General features: G+C 37.4%; 1 protein-coding gene across 1 annotated transcript in view; it reads right to left on the bottom strand.

Annotated features, from left to right (window-relative positions):
• Positions 1-24242, bottom strand: part of MPDZ (multiple PDZ domain crumbs cell polarity complex component) — an 87737-nt gene that overhangs the window by 45967 nt on the left and 17528 nt on the right. The window contains exons 5-18 of the mRNA XM_030466746.1: positions 23992-24131; positions 21859-22072; positions 19820-19948; positions 18476-18679; positions 15277-15391; positions 12857-12945; positions 11246-11441; positions 9829-9918; positions 8366-8445; positions 7021-7167; positions 6246-6413; positions 5136-5321; positions 2269-2478; positions 620-736 (exon numbers count right to left, since the gene is read on the bottom strand). Coding sequence (XP_030322606.1) covers positions 620-736; positions 2269-2478; positions 5136-5321; positions 6246-6413; positions 7021-7167; positions 8366-8445; positions 9829-9918; positions 11246-11441; positions 12857-12945; positions 15277-15391; positions 18476-18679; positions 19820-19948; positions 21859-22072; positions 23992-24131 — 2085 coding nt within the window. The remainder of the gene's footprint in view (positions 1-619; positions 737-2268; positions 2479-5135; positions 5322-6245; positions 6414-7020; positions 7168-8365; positions 8446-9828; positions 9919-11245; positions 11442-12856; positions 12946-15276; positions 15392-18475; positions 18680-19819; positions 19949-21858; positions 22073-23991; positions 24132-24242) is intronic.

Raw genomic sequence — 24242 nt, 5'->3', positions numbered from 1 at the left:
TCTTATTTGTAACTTCTGTGCTATATAAGACACTGAATGCTACGGATGAGCTGTATTGTTTGTACAAGTGAACACTGTTTGACCTTGCAAATCTCATAATCACTGATTGATGCTGAAGTCTAAAGAATACTCTTAAGAGGAAGCCTTGGCAGCTTTTGAAAACAGACAGTATTTCTTTAAGGACTGGCTAACATGCAAAAAGAGAGTTCAAAAAGCTTTTCCAAAGTAAAGTGATATATTATGACATACAGGCAAACAGGGTTGTTTTTTTTCAAAATAAACACATGAGAATTTCACTACACAAAGTAAGATTTTCAAAGGGATACTTAGTGCATGCAAGGAGAATTGGGTAGGCATGCACTTCTGAAAATATCAGCAAAATTTTTTTCTTTTTTTTTTTTTTTCCCCCAGCAACCAGAATAACACACATGAGATTCACAGCTTATGCAAGCAGCCAAAATGTCTAGATGCCAGTTTCTAACAAGTAGGGATCCATCCCTGCTATGGTGGATGAGGAACGTAGTGACAGTAACACTAAACAAGCATGAACAGTGACAAAGCAACCCCCTTCATTACAAAGTGCAGACTTAAGAAATCTTTGGTAAGTTGGGCCACTAACCAGAGCCAGCTCAGCATGGAAGAGGGCTGAATCAGCTGGCCCTTCCTCCTCAAGTGACTGGGCAGTGTAGAAAAAGCAATCTTCCTTAGCAGAGACATAGCCCTCCTCTGGTGAAAGCTGCAGAAAGAACGAAGCTCTGAGTTGGATGAGTGGCCATGACACAGGACGTGCACAGTGCGTTAATGTGTGGGGGTTTAGAAAGGCAAATTAATTTCAAATGCAGCAATGAGTTCATTTCAACCATCATCACAGGGGTAGGTAAAGAGACACCTAAACTGATTAAGATTCACATCTCATTTTGAATCCCCACGTAATGAAAAAGGCCTATCCAGCTATGCCACAGAGCCTACAGCTTAGTCTAAAACAATTTTCAGTTTCTGCTCTTACTAAACATATGCTAAAACTGCAATCAGAGCTGTCACCAGGAAAAGAGCTTAACAGCAGAGGTCTTTACAACCTTACTAGGCACAGAGTAATCATGCTAGGAGGACAACAACCAGTGCAGAACAGGCTCAAGAGGACAAAACATAATTATGACTACAATCACTAGCTTTTCCCAGAATAATTTGATGCTAGGTGCATTCTTCTTTCAAAGAAGCCAGTGATTATTTTCAATCGTTAAATAATTGGCAAGCACATGTGAAATATACACTTGCAAACGCTGAATGCTAGCAAAATGCTGGGAACAGAAACAAAACCTCCCATATTTTCTCTTTTAAAAAGACATCATCTTACACATGAAAGTGTTGATTTGCAAGACATTTCATTAACATTGATTCTGCACTACAAAAAAAAAAAAATCTAACAAAGTAAGTTAAGAAGTACCCTCTTGCTATGAAAATGAAGTTTTCAAGTAACTTAAACATCAGCCATCCCTCTCTCACCAATTCCCCTAAGTTTCAGTAAAACTGAAAATTTTATTTCTGTATTACAAGACTATAATTTCATTAAAAGCAAAAATTAACTCCAAAGGCTGCTCTTTGTCTTACACATACATTGAAAGGAATCTTCATTGTACCTATAAACTGATGCCATTCTACTGATTTGAATTTAACACAGCAAGGACACTAGTCCTCCAGCATCCCTACTCACATACTGTCTCAGTAACCTTAGGTCTCCTTCAGCCTCATTCATCTAATTGTTACAGACCATCCTCTATAAACAAGACTGAAACCAGTTTGAGGCATATGACCTGAAAGGTACTCAGCATTCTTTGAACATAAAAGTGCATAGTCTATATACAAAGACTGCATATGTACTATACCTTGAAAAGTAAAGACATGGGAAAATTCCAAGCAAACCACAAAAAACTGACTTTGTCACCACTTCACACATTCAGAGAACTTCATAAAGTGTACAAAATTAAGTCTGGCAACCTGCAGCCCTGAAAGAATGTGCTGACTGAAGGATGCTTTGCTGCTTTCTCAGCTGCAAGACAAGTGTGGGTCCTGCAATCACTACACCAGTCACAGACCACACAGGTCACTCCTATATCCAACGAATACAGGAATCTATCCAGGAAAAGACAGTTTCTGGACATTTAGAGCCACCTAGCTGAATCCCAAAGCACACAAAGTGTACGTAGAACCCAATCTCATCTATCTGCTTAAAGAACATGAAAAGTACCCAATGAATTCCCAAATACTTACAGGAAGTGGCTTGGCGACTCCTATTTTAACTGTTCCTGCTGGGGCTCCTTTCAGTGCTTGCACTGCTTCCTCCAGGCTGCCATTTTCCAAGTTGATATCATTGACAAACATAAGCCGATCCCCAGGAAGAAGTCTGCCATCTTGCTCTGCCACACCCCCAGGAACCAATGAGCGAATCACAATTACGGTGTTTGCTGGATCAACAGGATCCTAATAAATAAGATGAAGAAAAACATTTCATTTTATTTACTCTTTTGTGTCTTGAAAGGATGATTAAAAAGCTGGAGCTGTCCTTCAGATGAATACTCCACAGGAATACACCTGCCTGTCTATAATGCCCATACATTTAGACATTAATTCTTGAATGTGAAAATTATTACTCCTTTTTTAGGTGATGTCTCATCATGTACCTCCAGTATAAAAATACTGCTAAATTGCAGACTGCTGTTCATACTGTAAAAAGTAATTGCACACCAAAATTCAAATATTTCCTACTGCAATGACAGCACTGCAAACTTCATCCTCCCTTAAAATCAGTGGTTTGGAATTACAGGTGGGTTGTGCAGCCTGGGGCAAAATTAACACATGCACTTGGTAGAACAAAGGGTTTACTTTCAGTAACTCTCTTCTACTTCATGGCATCAGATCTTGCTTATCTAAGAAAGCACTTTTTAAGAGGCAGGTCCTTGTGCATGTATAATTAAACACTCTGTGGGAGAGAGGAACTTATCAATCAACAGATCAATCAATAGCACTCTAATCAATAAGACACAACCAAGCGGTGTTTCCTTTTATAAAAGAAAATTGCCTTGAAGGCCCCATCCTTCAACACACTTATTATTATAAAAAAGCTGGCATCAAACTCTCAGAACAGGAACATAAGATTCTGCTATAGCAAATATCACAGGTGCACACATTTGCTTGATTCACATAGGACTGAATTCAGAAGTAACAACATTACATGTTAATACCTCCAAAACATGGCAATTCACTTGAGTGCATGCACAGAAAAAAAAAAGAAATGTAATAATGTACCAGCTTTACTGATAGCAAAAGGAGGAGAAAAGCAAATATTTGCAAACTGGCATGAAACTAACAAGTTCCCACACCAAGATGCACCTGAAAGGATGCACACCATCAGGGCAGTATTGATGAAAGACAGGCTGAGAGGGAAGTGTTAATGGAGGGTGGGAAGGACACAAAGACCAGCCCTTACATTTCATGTCAGTTAATGCAGTAAGAAGAATGCCACAGAGAAATAGGAAACTCAAAAGTGGAAATACAACTAGCACTGCTGGAGATGGTGCTTAAGCCTGAACACTGACATCTTCCTCAGTATTTTAACAAGCATTTACAGTGCTACTCTAGATGATGCCGCATGACACATCTTTGAAAAATTCACCTCTCTAGTGCATGAGATAGCCTTCCCTGCAGTACAAAATTATGCAGATTCTCTTACAGGCCTTCCATTGTATAAAGCAAGAGAAATATATTACTGTGAACATACCTGTCCTTAATTTTGGTAACTGTTTATTGAAAATTGAGAATTTGATGTAAAAAGAAAAATAAAAAGATAAAACTCACTGTAAAGTTATTCATCACAGTCCTAGAGCAGAAACTTCAGCAATGAAATGCTTTAAGCACATTTTAAAGAAGAGGACATAGGAAAAAAATCACAAATATAACATAAAAAAGGTAACTTTCAGAAAGCTGACTGCAACTGTAGGATAGAATCCAACTCTCATTTGCAAACTCTATTAAAGAATTTATGGTACTTCTCACAAACCTTTAAGTATTACCATCCACAATCAAAAGTTGGTAACTACCACATAAGCAACCACCTGCTTTTAAATGCTTCAGAAGAGGCTGAAGCAAAAATGCACTTTACTTCATGCTGATGTGGACTCCAAGTATCTAAGTGATGTCTCACTGCAGAGCATCCTGAATAACACATTAAGGAGTAATCACTGTTTCATAAAACACATACCTGGCCTTTATCCTTCAGATTATTAAACTAATTAATATTTCACCATTATTTGTGTGCAAATGCAAAATACCACTGAGGTATACATTAATTTGAAGCAGTGCCCTGTGGGCATCCCTTCCACCTGGAAGTGACCTCCAGATGCAAATTCATAATGCATATATACTCTTAGGGACAACATCCAGCAAGGACCTGGGAGGAGACGAGGTCCTACAAAAGCCAACAATGACCACAAAAAGAAATTACTTGACTTTAAACAGATTAAAAATTATCTCCTTGTATGTGAGTGATAACTAGGAACAGGAGGGGCATTCGCTCTAGCATAACACATGCAGGAGACAGACACTGAGTTGTTCACCAGGACAAACCAAAAATCACAGTGTGAGATAGCCAGGAATTTCCAAGTGAAACGCAAAATGAATGGGGGTTTTAGGCACATCCTGGACAGACAACAGCTAAGTAAGTGATTTTGAGATTGCTTTTCTGGATTTTAGTAAATCCTGCTTTAACCACCAAAGTCCTCAAAGTCCCCTAAGCACCTCACTGTAGGCACAAAATACACAACTAAATGTTTGAATATTCTGACTATATCATTCACTGCCCCTGGGGCACTAGCAGATGAGCTTTGTAAAGACTCTATTATACAGATTATCTATTTTTCTTGGCCAATATTACCATTACTGTTAGAACCTTTAAACTTAATACATTAAAAGGAATAAGTAAGGTAGCTTAATGGGATGCCTACCATAGTGGCATCCACTTAACTATACAGTATTGCCTGCTTTCTGTTAGCATATACCCTTAAAATATGTATTCAGATCACATTGTGAGATTCAAACAATATAAAGTATTCAGTCCTCTACTCAAAGGACTGCAAAGTTACCTGGTAGTCCAATATGCTAAATCCAAGTCCCATACTGCCTTTCTCCAGCTCAATGTGCTGTACTTCTGTTTCCCACATCGCCAAAGATGAGCTCTGCACCTCTTCCATACTCTGACCTTCATCAACAATTTTCAAAGCTGTTCCCTCTGTGTCTGAGGATCCAATGAATCCAAGTTCTATATGAGACTAGGAAAAAGAGTGAATGTTCCCCCCCCCCCAAAAAAGTGAACATTTGTTAACTTGCAGAAACAAAGCCATTCAAAAAGAACAATATAAAAACTAAAATAATTCTCTACACACAAATAAAGTGCAAGCACACAGGAGTTAACAAACTAGTCAGATAAATCTAGCAGATATTGTAGGTATCCTTGTAACAAAATACCTGTGCTGCAAGCATACAGAAGTATTCACTGGTAAAAATATTTACAAAGTAGAATTTCTGTCAAACTACAAGCTTTGGAGAATGTCATTATTACATGTATTTGAATATAGATGAAATAGTTGTTATTGAATGGTATGTCTAAAAATATGCCTTAATCTAAACACAGTAGCACTGATAGTAGTCAGAACATTTAATGGAAGAGACACACACATAAACATACACACGCACATGATTTGTTCTCTTCCCTTGATTTCATAGAAAAGCTTAGCAATGATAAGCTGAATTTGGTCCATTGCAGAGAACTCAGAATTCTCCATGTCTCTTTTCCTACAAATCCTATTGCTTTGAATACTGCATGGCAGATTATTCCTACATGTTATGTACATGTACAGCAGGTTGCCCAGAGCTTTGCACTTATAGGTGACAGAAATGCTTCTGCCAATGAATGCACATGCAATTCCATGCAATGCAAACCCAGAAAGCAAAGTTCAAAACCAGATTCAAGACATTCAGATTCTAAAAAACACAGTTCTGTCTGCCATACTCCCAGGGCCCCACTTAAAAGAATTTAAGTAGTTGGGTAGACAGACTTGAATCCCGAAATATTTCTGTCTATGACCTACAGGATCGTAAAAAATGGAATGTATTTCTCATCTTGTACAAGAACATTATATGCTTTTTTTGTCAACAAAACAGTCATTTTCTCAGTGATTTTAAAGACAAAATACCTTTTCTGTGAGCTGAACCTCAGAAAGACTTAGACTCTCCAGTACTTCTGGGTGAGTAACCAGAGGAGCTACTGGACGACAACACACCATTGTAACTTTAATAGGCAGTTCTTTCAAGATATTGACTACATCCTTGTGGTTTTCTCCAAGCAAAGAGATCTCATTCACCTCAACAAAGAAAGAACACACAATATTTAGAAGAATACAAAGCAAATATGGGGAAAAAAAATTACTTTTCAACTGATTAAAAGAAAAATTATCTATAGTAATCAATATGGTCAAGTCTTATTTTCTACTGAATTTGGAGCTCACAAGGTAAGTTTTAAACTGAATGGATAGTTTCACAGCATCATGCCACTCTATAAATACCACATGCTCTGCTACTATGTGTATCTTGTATTCATGTGAACCAAAATCAAATTTTAATTTTAAGAAAACTATTCACAAAAGCAAACAGGTATTTAGTTCTTCAATGAGTAAGGAGTTTCTTATTAAATCTTAATACTTTAGAATAAATCTTAATACTTTTAATTCTTTTTCCACAACCTTGAACCATGTCTGAAAAAATCAGCTGTCAGCTGAGAAATGCATGTAAGCATATGCAATCACCTAAACATCTGTAAGTACATATGAAGAGACTGCTCAAGCACTTCTGGTTAAGATTGGTATGCAGTTAGATATACTACATTCCCTAAGTAATAACCTGTAACAAGCAAGTCACTGCTCAAAAATCTTAATTGTATGAAGACTAAGATAAAGTAACCTTTTTTCTTACTTCCAGCAGTTCATCTCCACTGAAAAGCTTGCCACTTCGTCCAACTGGCCCCTCTGGTAAGATAGATCTGATGAAGTGATGTCCCACCGTGGCTTCAAGGCTTATCCCTAACCCACTGCTTTCACTATATTTGTTAACTACAGCCACCTACAGTAAGATTGAGAAGTTATTACTTTTGACATATTCATAGATGTACCTGTTACTTTCCATTTAAATTTACATGCAATGAGGGGAATATTCCCAAAGTGAGAAACCAGAAATATTGTCATATGTAATGCAGGCTTTCAGACAGGAAAAGCATCCAAAATTACAAGCTTAGTTTTTCCAGCACTGTAGGAAAAAAAAGCCTGTAGCTAAAAGAAAGCTTCAGATTCCCAATATGATGAAAAGCATTGAGGGGGAAAAAGAAATACAAGAGAAAAACGAAAATACTTTCATGAAAGTTACACAGTGACAAAATGGTAGAGTACTCTGGAAAGGAAACTACCATTACTAAGTGTTATCCAGGAACCACAACAGAGCAGAACACCCTGCCTGGAGTAACAGGACTACGTTACCCCATGAATGTGGATAGGAAGTCAGCATCACAGACCTGCTCTACCTGCCTTTTATGAGATGCTTCAGGCTATCACGCAAGAACAACATGAAAAGCTCCATGAGCACATAAACCGAAACACAGTCCAATCCAATATGCTCAGTGCCAGATGAGAAGGAGGCTCTGCATTACTTTTGTGTAAAAATGTGGCAAATGCTTAGATCAGGGGACAGACAGGTAAAAATTGAAATCTTGATCTTGAAACTTTGATCCAATACCACTTCAGCCTAAACAAATGAGAGCAGTGTACAACCACAACATATCTCATAATATGTACTTTTGCAGCGACTACATCTCTGGACTACAATTTAGAAATAACATTCTTAGCTCATATACTGATTTTCAACTGTACCAACAGTAATGCCCTATGCATCATTTAGATCATTACATCAAACTATTCAGTATGCAGAATGGGTACGACTAGCTTCAAATTCTGATTAATGAAGGGTTAGCTTTGAAGCTAACCTTAGGTATTAATTTTCTCTTTGATAAGCATTTATCTTCTTGAAGCTAAAAAATATTCATAGGCACAGTAAATTAAGAAACCTACAGCTACTTTGCTAAAATAAATACGAAGCAATATATACCTACATACCTACATTCACAATTCATAATTAAAATAATCTCAACTGATTAAGAAATATAAGTATGATTTATGAAAAAAAGGAACAACAAACACAAATATTTGTGCCTGCATGTTAGCAACCTAATAGGTGGACAGTTCAAAGGGCATTTAATAATTTTACCTACCACTATTTCATAATTCGAACCCATAATCCTCTGCCACTTCGCCTTCATAGCTGCTTCTTCTGTAGCATTTAGCTGGAAATCTAGAAAGTTATGTCTGAGATTACTGTGACAAAAAGTAAAAGGTCTTGTCTATTCCTAAAACTGATAAAGTACAAGGACCATGCAAGACTATGCAACCATTTTCCTTATGCCAGAATTCTCTTAAATATGACTACAAAGTTGGCAAGTTTGGCTCACCAGACTTGTTTTTAACAGATTAAAAATTTACAAAAATAGTATTACAACCCACTCCTGCAAAATTAACTGCATTTTTAAAGCATACGAAAAAGTTACATGCATGGGTATTTGTTAAAATGGACTGATCAAATAGATAAATAAATAGCTGGATACTACTTTGGAGAGACTGCATTTTACGGAGAGTATGCAAGGAAAGATTTAAAAAAAAAATCTGGATATTTTGTACTTTTAAAACTAAGCACAGTTGCAAAACTTTTTTTTTTTTTTTTTTTTTTAGATTAGATCCACATACATACACAAATTAAAAAAGCAAAGACTTCTAACAGTTAAAGAGCAGAAATGAAACTGGTAAGGAGGGGAGAAAAGGAATGATGCTGTGAAAAAATACTACGACAGGCTAGGCAGCAAAATGCAGCAGCTCTGAACTTGACTGAAAGTTTATCTGCCATCTGAAAAAAACACCAAAGGAATACTTTCCTCCTGATCATTTTCCTTTCATTCACACTGATCAGATTCCAGGGCAGAAAGTAATAAAAAGCAGTAGTTGGATACAACAGCCAGCAAACACAGAGTTTTAAGAGGACTCTACATATTCAAGGTCCATGGTTTGTGCCGTGCCTACAGCATCACTAGCTCTTCAGAACTGAATGCTCATCAGAGGTGAAGACCAAAATCCTCGTTATACAATCACATTCCCAACTCCCACTGACTTTTAGTAAGAATTTGAAGTGACTAAAGGCCTCAGAAAGGATTTTTAATCTAGTCACTGCTAATAAGCATCATTAAAAACAAAGCCAAATGTTGTGTGATATTCAAATATGGCAATTCTTTGTACAAAGCAGAACTCGTATGGATGACCCCTCTTGCTCTGGAAGCAGGGAAATGTTAGAAAACACTTCAAGTGCTATCTCAGTCTGGAGAATGTATTTTCACATATGACTTCTGAAATGCAGCACAGTGCTCTAAAAGTTCAAGAGGGAAAGGAAAATACCATTGGCAAGTAAGAGTATGGGAAATGTCAGATCATGCAAGAGCACCAGAACTGACTGAATTTTACCCATTATCAGGGAACACAGACTTATTCTCATATGTACAATTACTTTCACTTGACAGCTGTACATCAGCTGCACATTACACAGGGTATGAGAAGGCACACAAATCACTTGATCTTTCTGTAAACACACCAAAGTGCATTTTCACAGAACAAAATATTAAACATCATGAACCTGTTTCCTGTTGTTTCGTGTCCTCTCCAGCATTTACCACACTGATACTGGAGGGCAGTGACGGAGATCCCTGTTCTGTTTCACTGTTATCTGGAAAAAGAAGAAGCCTTTTCAGCTATTTTTTAGTAATACATATTGAGCTCCTGGGATTGCCTTAGGGCACTAACTGTATTAAACTGAACTTCAGAAGATCCCTATTTTGCAAATGGAATACGGCATCAGGGGCCTTAAAGAAATGCCATGTTTTACAGAAATTGTCTTCTGTTGATGATTTACTTTCTTCAGTAATTTTTTACCATGAAACAAGAAAAAAAACCAAAACACAACTATCAGTAACACTATCTTTACGACTGAAAGAAAAGTTAATGGAAAACATTAAATATAACACAATTCAGCACTCTTATGTTACCTTTTTTTCTTTTTTCCTTCCCCTTCTATGTGCAATTTAGGAAGCTGATACTTAAAAATGAAAGTGCTACATACATGGAGACCTGCATACTTGGCAGACTTTTCACTTGTAGAAAGCCTCTTTTATCACAGAGTTCTGTTAGGTGCCTTGTTGCCTGTCAGCTGTCTTGGAACACCTTTTGGCTGGAGAAACAGCACTTTCTAAGCATTTACTCTGTGATTTCTGTAAAACGTGGGAATGAAAAAATGCCACTGAGACAACACACTACTGCATCTTTCAACATCTTGAGCAAGGTGGGGATTATGCCTCAGTCTATGAATTGTAATATGTATCTGGTGATGCCAACCTATAACACAAGTATCTGAAAAAAATCTGTTTGTGCATCCAGCCTCTGTGCAGATGTTCTGTTCAAATACACCAACTTTCAAGATCTGGAGTGTACACTTCAAGACATGCACAGTATAAGCTTCACTATTCCCGCCTCATCAGCAGCAAAATTACTATTGGTCATTGGCTTCTGAACTTTGTATATACAAATAAATATACAAGCCTGATATTGACCTATCAGATTATTATTAACCTCCAGCTAAAGGCCACTTCTCTTGTACCACAAGCCTGTGACACTGACAGGCATGACTGTATGAACTGAGACTTGTGGGGGGTATCTCTTTGCCTGCTCTCAAATGCAGCTCTCACCCGTGAGCAGAAATAAAACACTCACTGCCTTCTTACCAACTGAAGATTTGCAGGATCAAAGTCTTGAAGCAATTCAACCAGAGGTGCAATGAAGCACAGAGCTTTCAGCACTCACTTTGAAAAGGCAGGAAATAATACCACTGCGTCTAAAAGATTAATCAAACTGTAGTAGACCAAATCGTCCCCTCACGTACACCAGATCTGCTGTCAGTAAAAGCTACACAAAATGCATCTGGCCTGCTTTATTTCCAGTTTTCAATTCAGAAGAAAAATGTTTGAAGCCAACTTTAAAGCAAAGCCAGTTTTCATTACCTTTTGCTGTGCTACTATCCATTGTTTGGAACAGTAAGTCCTTTTCAACAGCAGCACTGAAGTCCTCCTGAGGCTGAATATGATTTTCCTGCTTAAGCCCTCTTCTGATCAAAGTGAGACGAACTGTTTGTCCCGTGTGCCGCAAAACATCAACTGCTTGCTGGTTAGTAAAACCCTGAAGATTTGTTCCATCTACCTGCAGGATTAAAAAGCTTTTCAGCCCACAAGACACCACTCAAAAAAAAGAAAAAAAAGAAAAAAAAAAAGGCTTGGGCAAAGTAAATGTTTGATAGCTACAGCCATTTCCACCTCCTAGAAAAAAATACTGCATGAATAAACCAACACAGCCATCACTGGGAGAGCTGTGAAGTGGAGGGTAAGGAGAGAAACATCCATCCACTGTATTACAAGTAACTAGAGAGAGCAGCTCTTAGGCCAACTAACATCAAACAGAGTGAAATCTACTACTGAACACCATGAAGTCCAGTGTCCAACTCAAACACTACACCAACCAGCCAGATATTAGATATGGTGCATCAATTCAATACTTTAAAGAATCTGATTGTGGCCTCTTCTGTTTGAAGCTACCTCATTACCTCACCAATCTAGGGCTTTTTTTCTGAAACTCAAGACCTTGGCATTGCTCAATTTCATTCTATTGCCCCTAGTACATACCATTTTTTATTCTCCTTCTCCCTGCAAACTCCATATTAATCTATTCTTTCTCCATCTCACTCCTCAGTACCTTTTATTTCTGAAATATTTCTAACAATAATCCTTGATTCCTGTAGCTGTGTCAGTCTATCTATAGCAGACACATATTCCATTATTTTAAATCCTCTTTCATAATGACACACACCCCCAGACATTTAATGATTTTACTGCCATTTTCTGCTTCCAACTACAGTGTTATTCTAAATAAAAATTAATTAGCCATGACCTAAGGTTATTTAATTTTTCCATCACACTTGACCAAACTGTATGTTTATTATTCTTCTGTCTGAGGTCACTCAAATCTTTTTCTCCCTTTGCATCCACAGTAGAAGAGGAAATCAAACTTTGGCATAATCAATATTTGCTACTTGCATTCAGCATGTAAATCATTACTGAAACCACATATACTTCTACATACAAACATGGACACACTTTTTTATTTGGAGACATTAACTTGTGAATGCTACCTTCACACATATGCAAAGCTGTATCTATGACAGCCACAAAACCTGCATTTATGACCTGATTTTCACCGCAGAAAAAAAAACTGTACGCATCAGAACAGTTTCTTCTTTCACTGAGCATCTAAAACTTCAGTGACATGCTTTAAAAAATAATTTTGAAAGCAGCTGCTTAATTTGAATCAAACTTTGAAACTTTACTAAACCTCAAAGCACTTACTAGGAAGATACACACATACGAAACAGATTTTCTTAAGAAACACAGGTTACACACAGACTGAAAGTGAGAAAGATAATCTAACAAAATAGTCAAAAAAAGGACTCACCATTTCAACACCAGTCCTAAATGTTTTAAAAAAGTAATTACACAAGCATTTCTTTAGAACCCAAAGAAGTAGTTTTGCACAGAAGTGATTTAATTTCTATGTTTACTTACAACTATAATTTGATCTCCCACATGGATTCTGCCATCATGTTCAACAGCACTGCCTTTTGTAATGCTTTTCACAAAGATACCAGAAGGTTCTGGGATGAAAAAAACAGAGAAAATTAAATTAACTAATTTATTAAGAAACAATTTAGATAATGCAGCAATCTAACTAACGCCAGCAGCCAAAGAGAAAAAAAAAAAAAAACCAAACAAAAAACCCCACCATCTCCAGGTAAGAAAAGGAAAGAATAACTAAGTATATGCTTTAGGTAAAACATTATGTTACTATTTTCTTTAAGGATGAGTATGGTTAATGTTATCTTGCACTGGATGAGATTTCATACAAAATCCTACAATGCTTAATTATCAATTCTTGCTACAAAAATAAGAAATATAGTAATGTATTATACTCTAATTGTTGAAACCAACACTGACAACTTGTCTCTGACCCTTGGCCAGATTTAAAATTAGGCAGCACAGAAAATACAGTTTGAGTATACCAATCTGGGAAGTTCTCTGTTTTCTAGGTAATTAGTAAATAGTTAAGAAAATAAATGCTAATATGCATGCAGAAAATTATAAGCAGATAGGACTACAACTGACAGTTGAAACAGCTTTTAACTACAGCTGCAAGTCAGTATTTGAGCCAATTCAAAAAAAAAGGGAGATGCAGAAGAAAAGAAATCCAAACCCCACGACAAAAACATTTTAGACACATATTGATTTTGAATCAGAAGGAAAAGTCATCTATATAAAACACTTACAGAAAAGACATTTTACAAAATGATATAAATTTCAGGAAAAGCACACTGGAATTTGCCTCAACAGCTAAGTGAAATAAAAATCTGTGGAGTTCCTACACGCACACTTTGCATAATATACATGAAATCGAGACAAATGCTAGCATGAAGTGGCATGAAATCAGGTTTGAAAGTAAGAGGCCTGTATCATCAGTGATAAGAAATCTGAAAAGAATCTACTTTCTCTCAAAAAATGTTCCAACTCTGTTAAATGAATACATTCCATGGGAAGGTAATCCTCTATAAAATGGATTTTAACAGCTGTGAAGGCACCCCAGTGCCTTTGAAGACCCAAAACACATATTTCACTGGATGTCAATATGACAAGAGTTAGCAGGAAGCAAAATCTATGTTTTGCTCTAGTGATTATATTCAGCTGAGGAAGAGTAAGACCATAAATATAATTAAGTCATTACACTGAGAAGTCTTTTTTGTTTTTTTCTTAATTTTTTGCTTTCTCCAGTTTTGTGAATAATTAAATGGATGGTTCTACTCACTTCGAAGTATTTTCATACCCTGTGACTGCTCTATGGTAACACAACAAGCTGCTGTTTGTCATTCATGAAAGATTCAGTTGCTGATTTTGTTGTCCAGTAGTTTATGGCCACTTCTCTGGCAGCAAAGTTGTGCTTTAACTAGGTGTTAAGTAACAAATAAAGTGAGATGCCCAAATATTTCCTAAGGCAAGAATATTTTCTAATGCAGTTACGTGCAGCACAGTAATTTAAAGATGAAGTGATACTCCAGTTAAAATACACTATCAGATCTATCATGTGTGCTATCTACAATGTAATTTGCCTTTTAAAGATTCAACAGGAAGCTGCTAGAGAGTGAACTTACACAAACAGTGACCAGTCTGTCCTATTGAACCGATTATTAAAATTTAGTCCATTTTTTCAAAGCAAACAAATTATTTCTATACGCTACCAGTAACACAGAATACATCTGTCCATGTATTTTTTTAACAATATCTACATGGGTAAAAAATAAAACCAACAACTCTTTGAGAAGCTTTACCACACATCAGACAACTCTCCTTTCCTAGCAGTATTGTATTAGCAGAATACGCCCTACTAAGGCCTAGAAGAGGTCTGTATCATAGTGGAAATCATGAAGCAAAAACACAGCTGTACAAGAACACTGTTGCATTTAATTATCTAAATTAACTTTTCTATTGGTTGGAACAGCCTAGAGGTGAAAAAACATTTACTGTATTCAGAAGTCACAAAGGCACTCTTCATCTGCAAGCAGTACTATACACTTTGGTAAAAATAATAATGTAACTTAAAACTACTCAAATGGAAATGTAATTTTAAAAGCCCATCCAGTTCTAACAGAAATGGCTCAGTCTATTTTAGAAAACATACAAGTACAAGCTCTAACCCAGAGTAATTATAAAAACTGTTTAAAAAAATCTGCTGTGGGATTTTATAATACTGGTTGCTTCTAATCTGAATGTCCTTCTCACAAGAGGAAAACCCTTTCTTTTTCTTTACAAACTTTGAATATATTTAAGAGGATCAAAGATTTTTCAGCGATGCTTCACCAAAACTAAATAGGTCTTTGATGCACACAAAGCTCAGTACATCACAGACTGTAAAGTGAACTGCATGAATCTAACATTACCTGATGTTTTGTCTCCAATGTAACCAGCAATGGTTATTCCCAATCCCTGCGTATTTTTAGTGAGTTCAACGCTGTATTTCTCACCATCTTCACAGCTATCAACAGAAGCATCTGCCTAATAAGAAAAGTAGGATTAGAAAGCAGTATTTTTTTCTTTAAAGATCCACTTGATTCTTTGCTGTAATTAACATGTAAAATTAAACACCAATGCAAAACAGAAAGTATCAACTTTGCCTCTGCTCTGATTTGGTATTCAGCAAAGAAACCAGACATAGGTAGCATTCCTCACTGTAAAGCAATGCAGGTCATGCCCCTAGGACATTACCCTCTAACCTACCAAATCAATATTTGATGACTAAGATTACTACTAAAATTTGATGAAATTGAAAATGAACTTTTTGTACTGTAAATTACACAAAGCATGCTTAAATATCAGAATATGTAGCTTGCTGCCCTTCTGCGACTTCTTCTGAACCAGCTTTAGACTGCTGCGTTATTTAAAAGAAGAAAAAAAATCAAAATTGTATTTTGTATTTTACTCATTTTTAATTCCTGTTCAATAATGACAGCTATTTTTTCATATGCATGTCAATTTTAACACATTAAAGAAGCTCAACTTCTTTAATGAAGTCAACTTCTTCTTCTTTAAACTTCTTCTTCTTTAAAGAGAACTTCTTCTTCTTTAAAGAGAACTTCTTCTTTAAAGAAGTCAACTTAGAAGACTTAATTTCAACTTTCAAAAAGTTTTTAGAAAACAATTTTTCTTCCAGTTGTCCATGGCAGATACTTATAAGCTATTTTCATAGCAGATACTTACAAGCCACTTCCATAGCTGAAATGTATTAGTATACGATTACGCATACCAGGCTTCAATTTCGTTGTATTTATATGGAAATTGATATTGATGTATGTATTTAAATTGGGAATTCATAAATTTCATACAAATTTATTGAAATCCTGCTACTGTCCTATTTTATTCTGACTGGTCTGTATTCCACTAATATTTTTAAAGAGTGACAACACATCAAACAGGCAGATACTAACTAAACTTAGTTTGACTAGATGAGCATGCATGTGTGAAAAAATAGACAACTTCAAGAGGGCTATGATACTATTTACAAAAAGAGAATTTGGCTTTGGTTCTTCATTTGAACAACATCATCCAAAACCAAAATCAAATGCAATAAAAAGAATAAAATCTACTTCTGCTCTTTTAACTACTTCTCTGCTTTTTAGTGCAGGACTGTTCTGGCCACAGGTAATGTCACAAAAAAACTGCTCCAATTCCAGTAACTTCAGGGATTAGTATAATATGGATAACAGCAGACATGATAAGAAGTGCCCATTTCGGAAGTGCCATCCTGCTATCCTGCCATCACTAATAGCTTTAGGAGTATCATGAAGTCTTCATCCACTATCTAATTGCCCAGAAGAAAAAGACAAACTGAGTTGTTTTCATCATCATCTTCACTCCTGGCATGAATTTATAAGGCTTACAGTAGCACCATAAACTGCATGCTCCCTCCAAGAACAAGATTTTGTGCAGGCAGAAGCAGTTTAATAATAGCCTGCCTCCTGCCACCAGAGATGTACCAGAGCAATATATTGAAAAGGATGGAAATGGAAGGAAGGTAGCAAAGGGGTCAGATTTTGCTATGTGGTTGCTTTAAGCTATTCCCTCAGTACTAGAAAAAGTATATATCCCACAGCAGATAGCCTTCAACATTACATAGAATCATAGAATCATAGAATTAGCCGGGTTGGAAGGGACCTCAGAGATCATCTAGTCCAACCCTTGACCCACCGGAGCAGTTGCTAGACCATGGCACTGAGTGCCACATCCAGTCTTTTTTTAAATGTCTCCAGGGACGGAGAATCTACCACCTCACCGGGCAGTCCATTCCATAGCCTGATCACCCTCTCTGTGAAGAAGTTCTTTCTAATATCTAACCTAAACCTCCCCTGGCACAACTTAAGACTGTGTCCTCTTGTCTTGTTGAAGGTCGTCTGTGAAAACCTCAGAAGGGCAAATACTGAATATACACAGATGAAATAATAAAATTCAGACTCTGAGACTGCTGTTTTTCAGGTAAATATTTGGATTAAGCATTGATCCCTTTGTTTGAAATATAGGCAGGCTTTCATGTCTTTCAGTGCTGTAGAGACATAAAGTCCCAGTCCGTCTCTCCTCTTAGCTGCTCAGGAGACTCCATATTATGATTAACCTTGTTTGCCTTATTGCCACAATGAAAGGTATAAATATATACTTGTTTTTGACAGATACCACTGCAGTGGACAAAATAACGGTAGTCTTGCAAAAAATGTAGAAGTTTTCTTTTTCTTTCAAAGTCACCTATCTGAAATGTAATTTGTAACCAGTAAGAAAGTGTCTAGAAAAACAACAGGGAAAAGTAAATAAAAAAATTCATTGTAAAGCATAAATTCTTCTACTTATAGGTTCAAAAACAAGCACCTTTTTCTTCTCTCATTCACTTATTCCATGTATTCACATTTGTATCTATCTGGTCACAACTATATATGAAAAAGCAGTGCTAGTTCCTGGTTCCTGCACAACCAGGCCTTGTTGCAAGCATGCAGATGACACATTTTGTAGAGACTTTTCAGCTGACAGGACATTAAAAAAATTTACAGCATTTTTTAAGTGGCAGACAGTTGTAACATCACCGGGAGTACAACCATCAGCAGGGGAATAAGAATAGCAGCTGGCTGATTTTTTTTGGAAGATGTCTAGAAAATTAGTAGTGCCAGGTGATGTAGTGAAGGAACATATGTGTGGTGCTTGGCACAGGGAGGAAGTGTCCAATGGATGGCTGCAGTAATAAGGAAATAAGAAATGTTCCTGGAGACGTAAAGGACTGGAAGACAGGAAAATGCTAAAGCCAATCTGCATTGTCTGCAGAAAAGACTGCAGGGCTTCAGCTGTTACCAATGTGTTCTTGCACCATCACAAGGAACCAGGAACCACTTACAGAAGTCCTAAGCCTTGGTCTAAAAAAAGGCTTTAGGTATATAGTTCCTTGCATAATGGATACATGATGTTCAGATTCTCCCACCCTGCTATAGGAATGAAAACCCTAGCTTTTGAGAATATAAGCATGAAAGACATTCAAATAACTGTTAAAAGACAAAGTTTGAAGTAAAAGTTTGCCTTGAGTTAAGTATATTCACTGCTGCTTACCTGTTTCTCTGGTGTGGTGATGGGTACTGGTGTACCAGGAGGGACTGCTGGTGGAGGTGGCTCCTCAATAGGACCTCTGGCAATTACCAGCTTCACTCGATTTCCACACTGCCTCAGAACTTGTGCCACCTGCTCACTGCTCATTCCAGCTAGGTCCGTATCACCGATTTTCAAGATGTGGTCTCCACTGCATAATCTACCATGCTGGAGAATGGACAATGATGAAAAAAATCTAGTTATATCCTGCTTTTTCTCCCACATATCATACAGTTAGAAAAAGACAACACAGCTTCAAGTCACTCTTAAGATGTATGAACAAGGTGACCTGTCCTGATAACATGGAGAAGAAAAAGTAGTTTGCCTAGTGGTACACTAATTTTACTACAAACTTCCCCAGAAATATCCCTTTTTCAAGTTACTGAAGCACATTAAAAAAGTGCAATGTATATTAGAGAACTTCAGGTTTATTTCCAAAAACCACTTCCAAAAGACAGCATAAAAATGTACGTGCAGCTTCACACTGCTATTTTAAAAATACTCATCAGGGTGAAGCATAATTTCAAAATATAATAAATTTCTCCCTTACTGTGATCCAGTTATTTATATTGCTTTATACTGGTTTACTTTCCTAATGATTTCCTTATAACCAGTAAAAAAGCTTCATACAAACTTAGCCCATAGGAAAAGCTTTAACAAGACAGGTCTGTAAAAGGAACTCATCTACCTACTACGGGGAAAGAGTTTTGCAGTAAATCCTGTTCATGCATCTCCAGACCCTGTTACCAGGCCACCATTCCTGTGTCTCCTTTCCACCACTCCTGTGTCTCCAGTCTCCTTTCCTATTCCGTCCCTGACCATCATCAATGAAGTCATAGATACTTTTTCAGCAGACAACCTTGAAATGGGTTGTGATCACCAAATTCAACTTAAACGAGTACTTCAGGCAGGAGCAGACCCTGTGTCCTGAAACAGACACATGAAGCCACATGCCTGATCCAAGTTGCAGTGAGCCCAGTACTGTCAGGGCACAGCAGATAAGTATTTGGTGTTACTCCCACCCCTGCATTAGAACCAGTATATTAATGAAATAATTAGGAGTCTAAAGGTATCCACATCAAACATGCATAATACAAAACATTTGGAAAAGAGATTTAGAGCCTAATCCAGTTTTCACATTCAATTGCACAGATCCCCTGCATGAAGCCTGCCTTTAGTTAGGATGAATTTCATCACCTGCTCTCTTTTACACCACTGAAGAAAAAAGTATTACTTAGCATGAGTATAAAGTTAAAGGGTAACTTCACACCTTACTGAATGGTAAATGGAAGGATAGGTTGAATTTACCTGATCAGCCACACCTCCTGGGAGGATGGTTTTGACAATGACTCCGGTTGACTTCCCTCCCACTATCCCAAATCCCAAACCTGAGCCGTCATTCACCAACTCAATGGTTTCCACATGCTGCCAGTGAACCTAAAAGGAATGGATATCAGCTTGCAATGATCAAAGTAAGAACACACACTAAAACTTGCAAAATATTTTATCTAATTTCTTGAGTATGTTTAAGAGTAAAGGAAAGGGGGGGAAAGGTACAAATATGGGACTCTTAAAATATTTACTATTAGGTATATGATTATATAATAGTTTGGCAATAAAGTGCTTGTTCTGCATAAGCTGGAATTTCTCTGGTTGAAAACAGAGCTGGGTAGTGCTTCAAGCCTTTTAAGAAGTCCCTGAGTGAATACAAGCAGCAACCTAGAACTGTACACCTCCATGCCACATTCAATTCAATGAGAAACACTGCTGATACAAAATCTCACAAGACTGAAAATTAAAATCTTGAGATAAGTGCATGTTCACATCAGCCTTTATAACAAAGCACAGGAGAAAGCATAAACCCAATTCAGAGATTAAAGCTGAAAGCAGCACGAGGTACTGTGAGATTTGCATTATCAGATCTACCTCCTGTGTAATGAACAAAGATTTCCAAGTTGACTCATGTCAACAGCACAAGAATGAAGCAGGTCTGATGGCAGGTTTCATGTTCTGATAGAAGCAAAACTGCTCTGAATGTAAGACAAAACCTAGCTGACTTGCATGGGGCAGTCCTGAAGAAAAATTGGAAGCTCCTGGTATTGCTTCAAATTAATCTGAAATTTAAAACCACAACTGGTACTCCATCAGGTGGAATCTTGAAAATCTGCCCTTATTTTGGAATAATCTGTAAATTCAAAGCCCTGTAGTACCTGTTTTGGTATCCGCAGTCTTAACATAAACCAACAATGATCAAGCAAAGCCCACAGGAAAAGAGTGGCTCCAGTTAAGCTGCTTAGCTCCAGCATTTGAATGTAATGGGAACACAAGAACTGGGAAAGGCATGCATAGAAAAACAGAAGCTATGGCAGGTTTAAAAGGAACATTTTCAAGCGAGGGAAGCAGTTCAGGGAATAGAGAGGTAATCACATAGAGAAAGAAGAGTGTTGCAGGAATACTGAAAGAATACAGGCCTCCCCAGTTGCCAGAAGGGAAAAATTCAGACAATCAGCTTTATTCCTGCACACAGAAGAAAAAAATAATGCTGAGATTTCTCCACTAAAAGTTTTATGCTAATGATTACATAAACAGTAAAGTAGCTGCTTTTTTTCAGATTGATTGCTCTGTATATTTCTGATTACTGACTCCCTTGAAGAGATAGTGATGACTGAACAGCAAAACCTATGGAAACCAGACAGACTTTTTCATCCCAGGACCATCTATCCTCCATACATGAGGAATTTAACAGGAAGAGAAAGTACAGTTAGTATCACCATGATTCTGAACTACGTTCTCTACATTCAGGTGTGCAAAAGTTTTCTAAAAAAATGAAATGTAGCAGAGGTGTTTTCTGGGAGTCCTACAGTGTGTCCCTACACATGACAGTTTGATGGGTCTCTTGTTGCTTTACTTGAGCCCCACAGCTAACAGACGACAGAGAAACAAACAGAGGAGCACCCATTTAGGTGGTGGTGCAGATCAGATTACAATGCCTCGAAAAATTTGTCTGCCCTGGAAAAAGGGAAAGAGGAAAAAAGACACTGTTTACTGCTATCCCAAAATAAAGCTTCATTAAATAAGGTAAACATACTGTATTTGCATTGGTGGATGCAGAAAGGTTTGTAAATGGAAAGATAAAATACTGCCATGATGAAGACTTCCATCCCAACAAGCCCGAGTATTTTCTACAGTTTGCGTGGGAAAAGGTACAACAAAGATAAACAGTAGAAATCCCTCAAGAACTGTGAAGGATATGTATGTAGAAGCTACAAAAAAAATCTCAAAATGCTAGATGGAGCAAGTACACACAAGCCTGGAACTGAATACATAGCTGTTTGTGGTATACTCACCGGGTTAGAATGGGCTGAAATTGTGCTAGCAGCAGATGGAGACCGGGAAACTACAGGACTGATGAGCTGAGGGAAAGTGCCTCTAGCCACAACTAGCTGGACATTATCTTTTGCTTTCTGCAGGATGCTGATAGCCTGTTGATGTGTAATTGTCTGATCAAGGGCTTGTCCATTAATAGCAAGGATTTGATCTGCTTCCTTCAGCTTTCCATCTCTGTTACAAACATGTGAACAGGGAAGGGGGAAAAAAAAAACAAACAAAAAACAAGTAGAAAAGACTGAAGAAGTGCTGCATCAGAAATTACAATATTTTGATATTTTTCCAATATTTCTAATAACCTGTTCTCTATTTCCCCCACTTTTTAATCTCTCCCTGCAGTTTTGCTGAAAGGAGCTGATGCAGCACCCTGGTGATCGCTTCCTTTGAAGCTAATCCCACTGCCACTATCCCCCAGCTACAACCCTCTAGCTAGCTTTCTTCTCCATGTACCCCCATCCGAGACTAAGCATATTAGATCTCAGCCGCTCCCAACCATAGCCTGGGAACTTATTTTTATTCTTGAATTTGAGCCTCTTGCTTAACAGACCAAGTGCTCCACTTTGTTCACTGCACCCTCTCTGAATATTCATCAAACCATGGAGTGGAACACGCTTTCATCAGGATGTTACAGTAACAAATTTTGTTTCTCAAAAAATCAAGAAAAAAGAAAAAAAAAGAGAGGTAGAGATAGAATCAGAAGGAATTATAAAGTAGATGCCTTTTAAAGAAGCGGGCAAGAAGCTCTGAACAAATTTTAAAAATAAGTTACTTTCTGACAAAGGAAGCACTACTGTAAAATTATATACTGAGCCTCAGACCTACTTCAAAAGGAAATGTATGAAGCCTACACAGATGAGTTAACCTCTGTCTCCTCCACTACATCTATTGCATCTGCAATAAATCAGCAAAAACTCCAGAGCCTCCAAAGTGGCAATGCTTTAAAAACAAAGGGCAGCAACAAAACCCAGGATCCCTATTACACCAGCTGCTGTGAGTGCCTACAGTGCAGAAGCCAAGGCACTCAACAGCATTCAGGAAAAACACTATTTTGCTTCAACCCATAATATTTTTCTGGTAAAGTCAAACTGTTTTTCAGAGTGTTTTCAAAGACATGGTTACTGATTTAAAAACGCTATAGCAGTTGAACGTTCATGTTTCTCTTCCTGCCAGGCTCTGACTGAGTAAAGACATGTCTCAGCTTCATGGAACAGAAGTAAGAGGTAAGAACTCTTGAAGGGGAAAAAAAAAAAAAAAGTGTAATTCAAGCAGATTAAAAATTATTGTAATGACAAAGAACACATCACTTTGCGTAAGTAAATTAACTCTGTAGGCCATGCTCTGCCCTCCCTAAACTCAGTGAGAAATACCACTGAGATGATTCAGCCAGCCCACGTGACATAGAGTACACCTACAACACAGAGCAGTGCTGTCCAGGATCTTCATGAGCAAATCTACACATAGTGAATAACACATCCCACCAGTCTGCAGTAAGCCAGTGCTGCTGTCATTCACCACTGCGTTCTTTTGTTCTATCAGGCTATTCTATAGAAGAAATCAATTTCTCTCACCACTACTTGTGGAATCAGGATTAAAGTCTAAAGCATGCCTTAATTTATAACTGTTGTTGAGTTTCTGAGATATTCGCCTGAGTATCTGTTTTAATTTAAAAGTCCACCAATTTTAGGTCAAGCCCTGCTTGACTTAAAAGCTAGGTTTTACACCTGCTCAGTGCAACCCTACCTAGCAAACAACGCTGCTAGTTACAACCAGTATTTTTTTCCACCAAATTGTTCTTCAGTGCATTCAAGGATGGCAAAATCTGTATTTCAGCTTTAAAAGTCATGACACTGAAAGTTAACCTCCCCATTTCCCTTGTTGGAAAGCTGATATTCTAAACAAACCACAGAGAAACTACATTTGTAGTTTCTAGAAATTTGGGACAGATAATACGTTGCCCTGTTCCAACATTATATAAACTGTAGTGAACAGCAGTCTTAGATCTGCTTCTTTTTGCTCTGAATATGGGGGAAACATGCCTTTGTTCCACAAATGTTAAGACTGGGTACAGTAAAATACTCCAGTATTAATCTTACCTATGAGCTACACTTCCCTCCTGGATTTCTTGCACAAATATTCCTAGTTCTCCCCTGTTTTCACTCTTGAGTCCCACGACACTGAAACCCAATCCACCACTTGAAGGTTTAACAAGCTCAATGGTCTCAACAAGACGACCCTGTTCAGTAAGAAAAAAAAACAAGGGTAAATCCATTTAAAATGTTGAAAAGCAGCATTAGTAAGTGTGGTAAACAACTTGGAAATTATCTTCTAATTAGACAGCTACAGC

Source organism: Calypte anna, chromosome Z (assembly GCF_003957555.1).
Source record: "Calypte anna isolate BGI_N300 chromosome Z, bCalAnn1_v1.p, whole genome shotgun sequence".
NCBI lineage: Eukaryota > Metazoa > Chordata > Aves > Apodiformes > Trochilidae > Calypte > Calypte anna.
Note: the sequence above shows the minus strand (reverse complement) of the source record. Positions and strands in the feature narration are given on the sequence as shown.